Raw genomic sequence first — 6334 nt, forward strand, 5'->3', positions numbered from 1 at the left:
GAATGCCACACCACCACCTTGTGGTTGTTGACTGTAATATTTTAATTCAAATTTTGATCATTTATGGTCAAATAAACAATAGAAATGGAGATATTTAACTTGAAAATGTATAATGCTTAATATCAAAAAACAAATTACAAAATTGAAAATGACATCTTCATGAAAAATACAACGTAAGCTGACAACCAGAAATAAGAAGCATGCTGTTAAATTAAGGCAGGATGGACTTAATACTTTACAAAATGGAGGCTGGAAAAACTGATATTAGAGGCAGAATGGCTGAGTGTGCCCTTTAAGATGAGGACTGAGGTTGACACCAGTATCTAAAACCTTTGACACCAGTCAAAACACAGAACAGGAGCATGATAGTCACAGAGGACAAAGTGCCAAGACAGCAGATCTGATTGGCTGGAGTTCCCACAGCACAGATCCAAGGAATGGGGAGCGACCCCCATTAAAAAAGGTCCCAAACTGAGTTGATCATTGTTCATCTTCAGTTTGTACAGTTTTCAGAAGCCTGTAATGGAAGATAAATGCAAACAGTGTTAGTACTACACCATTATAGTTAACAGCATTTGGTAAAATTCTGATTTTTTTATAAACAGCAAAAATTGAGAAAAAAAAAGTGTGTGGAAACAAAACTAACATCAAACTCATTTTAAGAATTCACATTGCATGGAAAAGGGGAATTGTTTCATGTTACCAGTTGTCCCTAATAGTGGTTCAAATGAATGACTCAGTCACTCTGAAGTGGTAAACCTGACGTATGTCAGATGTTATCCCTCAACCGCTCAACAGCAAGTAGCACGCTAAGGTAAAATAATCGAAATTCAACAGTAATCCAAAAGAACTTGACTTTAATACCATACTGTCTTGGAGGGTAAAAATATCAATAATCAATGAGAAAAACATACTGTAATTAGGACAGGGTATTTGGAACTTTATTGACGCTCTCATGACACAGTCCAAACTGCCTCAGTCCAATCAAATGTCAAAAAAGTGATTGAAACATAAATGTGATGGGTGAAAATGACCAAAAGCGAAACACTAATACCAAATATTTGTAATGTAATGTGTGTTGTAACTATCATTTAGTTAAAAGTGGATATTTACCAATTTAAACGTACCAAACTGGTATCAAAGCCATAGTATCGGTAAAGTTACTGATATTGAACATTTTTTTCATATTCATCAGTCTTAAATGTGGTACATGCTGAATTGAAAACACAAAATTCTTTGTTGACAGAATGACAAGTTGAGTCTAACAATAATGCCGCAGTTATAAGTTATATTTAAAACCCCATTGCCACAAAAAATATCCATTATTGTTGTCTGACCTGCTTTTCAACATTGCTTTCCACTGGATTGTCAGTTTTCAGCGAATATCTCCAGTAAACTTACCTTGAGGGTTTCCGAGGCTTTCCGCAGCTCTTTAATGACTGCAGACAGAGCTTCTGGGTTGATGCCCTGCTCACACAGTCTCACACAGATGGACAAAGACTCCATGTCCAAACCGGTGTTCAGTAGTCTGGAGATCTCCAATAGCACTGTTCAAGGTTAAAAGACAAACGCAAGTTAACAGTTGTGACAGCTAAAAAAGACTTAACTCCCGCGTTTCCACAGCACAATTAGTTACTGGGCCATTACAGACAAAAGGTATTAACAAAAGCTAAATCACTTGCAGTAACGTTTGATATTATTCCTTAAATACGCAATTACCGTCCATGGTCTCCCGGACTGCGTTGAGGTTTGTGTTTGATGTACTTGCCATGGTGTTGACTGGGTAGCTCGCTCTGCCTGCTAACAAGTATCAAACGAACCGGACTTGAACGGAATGACTACCGCACACAAGACTATTAATGTAGTGAAAAAAGGGTTTACCCTGATTGCAAAGGTTTCGCAGTCATTTTATACACGTTATAAGCTAAGTACGAAAGTGGTAAGAGATAATATTAGTCCCTAACTACCAAGCTACCCTGCTAAATCACCAACAACGAATCAGCGGAGGAAGTGACGACACAATTGCCTTCATTGGTTCCAAAGCACATCCGGCTACTTTTCTATTGGCTCGCGGTCCCTGAGGGCGAAATTGAAATCAACGTTTGAAGCTTCCTCAATGCGGATTGTTTGCTGTTTCCTGAATAAATTTGGATTTTATCCTTAGGAGTAAATTCCTGGAACGGTCACAAATGTAAGTATCAAATGGTCGCACGCATTAGGTAGTAGGAGGCAGAAGAAATGTGTTTTACGTAACGATAGAACCAGATTCGAAGACTAGTTAGAAAGTAATGATGCCAAGATAATTAAATAAAATAGCAGAACACAACCATCCAAATTTATCCAATGTCTATATGGAAAAAAAACAAAAACAAAAAACGTCTGTGCTGGCTTTGTATTTGTTCTATTTCCTCACTGTAACATGTTGTGGTCAAGTAAGATGGATGTTGAGCTCCAGATCACTCCAGAGACTCCAGGAAAACCTTCCATAAGGAACCCCTTCGAGAGTCCGAATGACTACCGCCATCTCCGGGAACCCCTGGTGCCCAGTCCATCTGTCTTCAAGTCTAAACCATGTAAAGCTGTAAGTTCCTCAAGTCTAAATGTTGTATCTCAAAAAATTGCTTTTTTGCGTTTTAGCAATTCCCTCGCCTTTCTCCTCCACAGACCCCACCAAAGTTTAACTGGTCCATCGATGAAATGGCCAGTCTTCTCCCAGTGCACATAGACCCTGAAGAAATCCAGAGACAGTCTTTTTATCTCAGCCAGACAAGGTTCTGTTGTGGTGATTATTTTGGTGCTTTGCATAGCTATGAATAGAAATAAATACTAATTCATTTTATTATGATGAGAATGTTAATGAATGAATCATACTTTTATTTCAAACAACAAAATATAAATAAAAACCCAAACAGAAATAATAAACTATACCAAAAATGCAGCCCATTGATTATAAAATGTGATGTCTCTGGTAACATCTAGGACGGATTCTGACATTGAGGAGAAGCGGCAGAATGCTATTGAACAGGTATGTTGCTGCTGCTGCTGCTGCTGGTGATGGTACAAGACAAGAGAAGGTCATACAATTTCACTGCGTGTGTACATGTTTTTTTTTTGTTTTTTTTCATCTCCCATAAAGTTTTTCACTAAGGAAGCCATTGTACCATCCCCCTGGGCAGCACCACACACCCGTAAAAATCCTCAGGTGTATAAGAAAAGTAAGTGTATGCTTGCCTCTGGTCTCATGTAAGATTCTGGTCTTTTATTGTATCGTATTTTGTCTTTAAATCTTTAGGTTCTCTGTCTCCGACGATTGCTGAGGAGCCTGAAAAACACTCAGGTTGGTGGGTTCTCTGAGTGATGTCATATTTCTCTCTCGCTCTCTTTTTTAAAAAATATTACAACTGGTTTTTGGTCTTGTGTCTTTTATAGTGGCTTGTCAGACAACGCTTTCATTACCTTTGGCTTTTGATTTGGAGAAACTTCTTGGTGAGACTCTAAGTAACACTAACATGGGAGAGTCGAGTTTTTCAAAGTTTTTTTTTCCGGCATCATGCAGTAATGTCTGCTTCTTCCCTTGCATCAGGGGAGTATTACCGCAACGAGGAGGCATGCGATGCTGTTCAGGAGAGTCTTAGCTCATCCTCTTTAAGACGAAAACTCTTTCTGGATGGCCAAGGCAGTTACAGCGGCTCTGACAGCTCCAGTCCACCGAGCCCAGAAAGAGGCCACGATAGGCCTGAGAGGTCGCCGCTAATCCAAATAGAGGGAGGTGCACGACAGATAGAAGGTTTTGAGGGCAACGCAACCTTTTCCTCCCCACTGTCTTGTGGTGTTTCTGCCCCTACTCCCTCTACGGTGAGTGGACACATGGAGTGAGGAAATGATGGATTTTCATTCTTATCATAGAGTATCTGAACACAGAATTTCATAAACATGGGTGTAATGCTTTAGGGGCAAGTATTAACAGGAAACTCTGTGTGTCATGTGCAGAGCAAATCTATTTTTGTTTGATTAAAAAAACTTTTAACTTTGATATTATTGATAAATCAAACAGCTGAAAAAAATTGCATTCCCAATTCGGATTGTCTTTGCAGGGTCAGTTCTCGTCTAGTCCCATCCAGCATGGCCGCTTCCGGGACTGCAGTCTCGGCAGCATCAACAGTCCTCTGTTCCCTGATAGGTCGTCTCCAGCCGCCCTCGCCTCTCCTACAATTTCCCCCATTGTTGCACATGCAGTTCACACACCCGTAGGCTCAGGTAGACACTGATAATGTCCAGAATAACATCAGACTGAGTAAAACCAGTTTGTCTTTATTCATATTGACTTTCTTTTCCCACGCCTATCTTATTTATCCTTTCCTCAGCTGAGAGGATGCAGCCGTGCAATTTCACTCCACACATTGGTCCACTGGATATTGATATTCCTTCCTGCACTGAGAGTCCGTTTGTCGAAGGTTGTTCTCCCATTCGTAGCTGTTCCCCTCGTCAGCTTCATAGCCACAATGAGCTCCAGCACAACCCTCGATCTAAACCCAAGGCCAGATTTCGTTGCTGGGCTTCCCCTCCCCTCATCTCTCCGATCCTCAACCCTAAGCTACAGGACAGTCAGGAGGCTGAGGATCAACATGCGTCCTCCCCTTCCTCATCTTCTCTTCCCTCCATGGAACTGGATCCATCTTCACCCCTGGCACTGAACATTCACTCCGCTGACACAGAGTGCGTCACCATGGGTCCTCTGGAAGCTATGAAAAAGGGGACAGGCGAGGAAATGAGGTTGGAGGAGGACGAGGATGAAGGGGTAGAGACCGGAGGGCCTTCGGGGCAGCTGACAAGCTCACGTATGGGCAATGTGTCAGCAGTAGAAAGCTCTCAGATGTTTGTCTCTCTGCTGGTGGAGGGAAGCAGCATTCGCTATGATTGCAGTATGCAGGTGTGTGTCACCCATCACATTCTGGTGGTTGCTTCTCTAGTTGGCCACTGGGAGGTAAATATATAATATATGTGTGTGTGTTCAGGTGGACAGCGGGTACAATACTACCTCAGCAGGCACCGCCAGTCTTATAGACGGCGTCAGTTCAGACTGTCACAGCAAAGAGTCCTTCAGTTCAAACCTGGCAGAGGAGGCCTTCCAGCCCACAAGACACTCCAAACAAAAGGTACTGTTTTAACCCTTTACACACCACTTACTTTCAGGTGCCATTTCTCAGCTAATAGTATAACGCAGAATAAATTGTTGGCCTGTCCCAGACTCTTAAATGTAGGAACCCCTGGTTTCGTCCATGCTGAAAGGCATCCCTTCAAAGTTTTTACATCATTAAATATATATATATTTTTTTTCCCTCATTCTACAGGGGTTTCATCCTCACCACTGAACCACCTGATCGATGAACTGAACGGGACGCCTGCTCTAGCTGAAGCATGAGCTGATTATTTTGCAATCAATTACAACAAAGTTTGCACATTGTTAAAAGCATTTCTGTCAAATGAGTGGTTATGGTGGAGGGGATCAATGAGGTACCAGCGGACAGGTTTACCAATGTTTCATAACAGGTTAGAGGGGAGTCGACTTCACACAGCCTCTTTGGTAACTCTCGCAAAATAGGTGTGTGTCAACTGTTTTTTGGAAAAAGAAAAAAAAATGCCAGTTTTGTTTTGAACTTGCACATTTCCTGGAATGCTGTGTATCCATTTGGTTTGCTGTAAACCCAATTTGACGTGATGAATTCTAATTTTCAGATGAAATCAGATTTGTACTGTATTTTTTTTTTTAATTGTTTACCATGGTAATTATGAGATTTTTTTTTTTTAAATGAATTAACATTTGTTAAAATTCAGGTTACTTGTGGATCTTATTTGGATTGTTAGAATATTTATCCCAAAGACCCACTGGATAATGCCACTGACATAACTCGGGAGCCATTTGTGAACAGTTGCCACATTAAATGAACTTGAATTCTTTTTCTGGCTTGAACTTTGTTTTTTTTTGTATTTTTGAGAAGGATTTTTCTCAATTTGTTGACAAATGATATTCAAGGTTGAGCACTAAAATCTTCATTTATCATCCCGTCACGTATTCATAATATAACTACACTCCTGTTTGTCAAAATTAAATATTCGCCATATTTAAGTGATACTGACATGTACATTTACCACCACACTATGTTCTAACAGTGACAGTTTGCTGCTTTTCAAATCCTCATTTTGCATGTCATCTTGTCCACATCGTAAAAATTGTGGTTTGAAGTTTTTGAGTAGCTTTTGATGGAGCTAAAAGTTATAAAACCTCCAGCTAAGTTAATTTTTTCCTCCCCTGTTTTAACATTTTAAAATATAA

The 6334-nt window shown here is 40.4% G+C and overlaps 2 protein-coding genes across 4 annotated transcripts; one reads left to right on the forward strand and one right to left on the reverse strand.

Moving 5' to 3' along the window:
- mzt1 (mitotic spindle organizing protein 1) lies at positions 1–2019 on the reverse strand. Of its 2 annotated transcripts, XM_086179625.1 has the most exons (4): positions 1882–2008; positions 1720–1800; positions 1402–1547; positions 1–517 (listed from the first exon to the last, which is right to left on the reverse strand). In XM_086179625.1, exons 2-4 carry the CDS (start codon positions 1769–1771, stop codon positions 494–496), a joined length of 222 nt encoding a protein of 73 aa, XP_086035751.1. In that variant the 5' UTR covers positions 1772–1800; positions 1882–2008; the 3' UTR covers positions 1–493. The 2 variants fall into 2 exon arrangements, with proteins under 2 accessions (XP_086035751.1, XP_086035750.1); XM_086179624.1 differs by having other exon boundaries at positions 2–517; positions 1720–2019.
- A 17-nt stretch (positions 2020–2036) lies between these two features.
- On the forward strand, positions 2037–5958 carry bora (bora aurora kinase A activator). 2 transcript variants are annotated; one of them, XM_086179622.1, is made up of 12 exons: positions 2037–2191; positions 2434–2581; positions 2665–2771; positions 2980–3025; positions 3137–3215; positions 3293–3337; positions 3430–3486; positions 3584–3855; positions 4095–4257; positions 4365–4930; positions 5016–5156; positions 5352–5958. In XM_086179622.1, the coding sequence occupies exons 2-12, from the start codon at positions 2438–2440 to the stop codon at positions 5370–5372; spliced, it is 1641 nt and encodes a 546-aa protein (XP_086035748.1). In that variant the 5' UTR covers positions 2037–2191; positions 2434–2437; the 3' UTR covers positions 5373–5958. The 2 variants fall into 2 exon arrangements, with proteins under 2 accessions (XP_086035748.1, XP_086035749.1); XM_086179623.1 differs by having other exon boundaries at positions 2049–2191; positions 2438–2581.
- The last annotated feature ends 376 nt before the right edge of the window (positions 5959–6334 follow it).

Source organism: Aulostomus chinensis, chromosome 16 (genome assembly GCF_037954235.1).
Source record: "Aulostomus chinensis isolate RoL2024-O1b breed Wild chromosome 16, RoL_Achi_v1.0, whole genome shotgun sequence".
Lineage (NCBI taxonomy): Eukaryota > Metazoa > Chordata > Actinopteri > Syngnathiformes > Aulostomidae > Aulostomus > Aulostomus chinensis.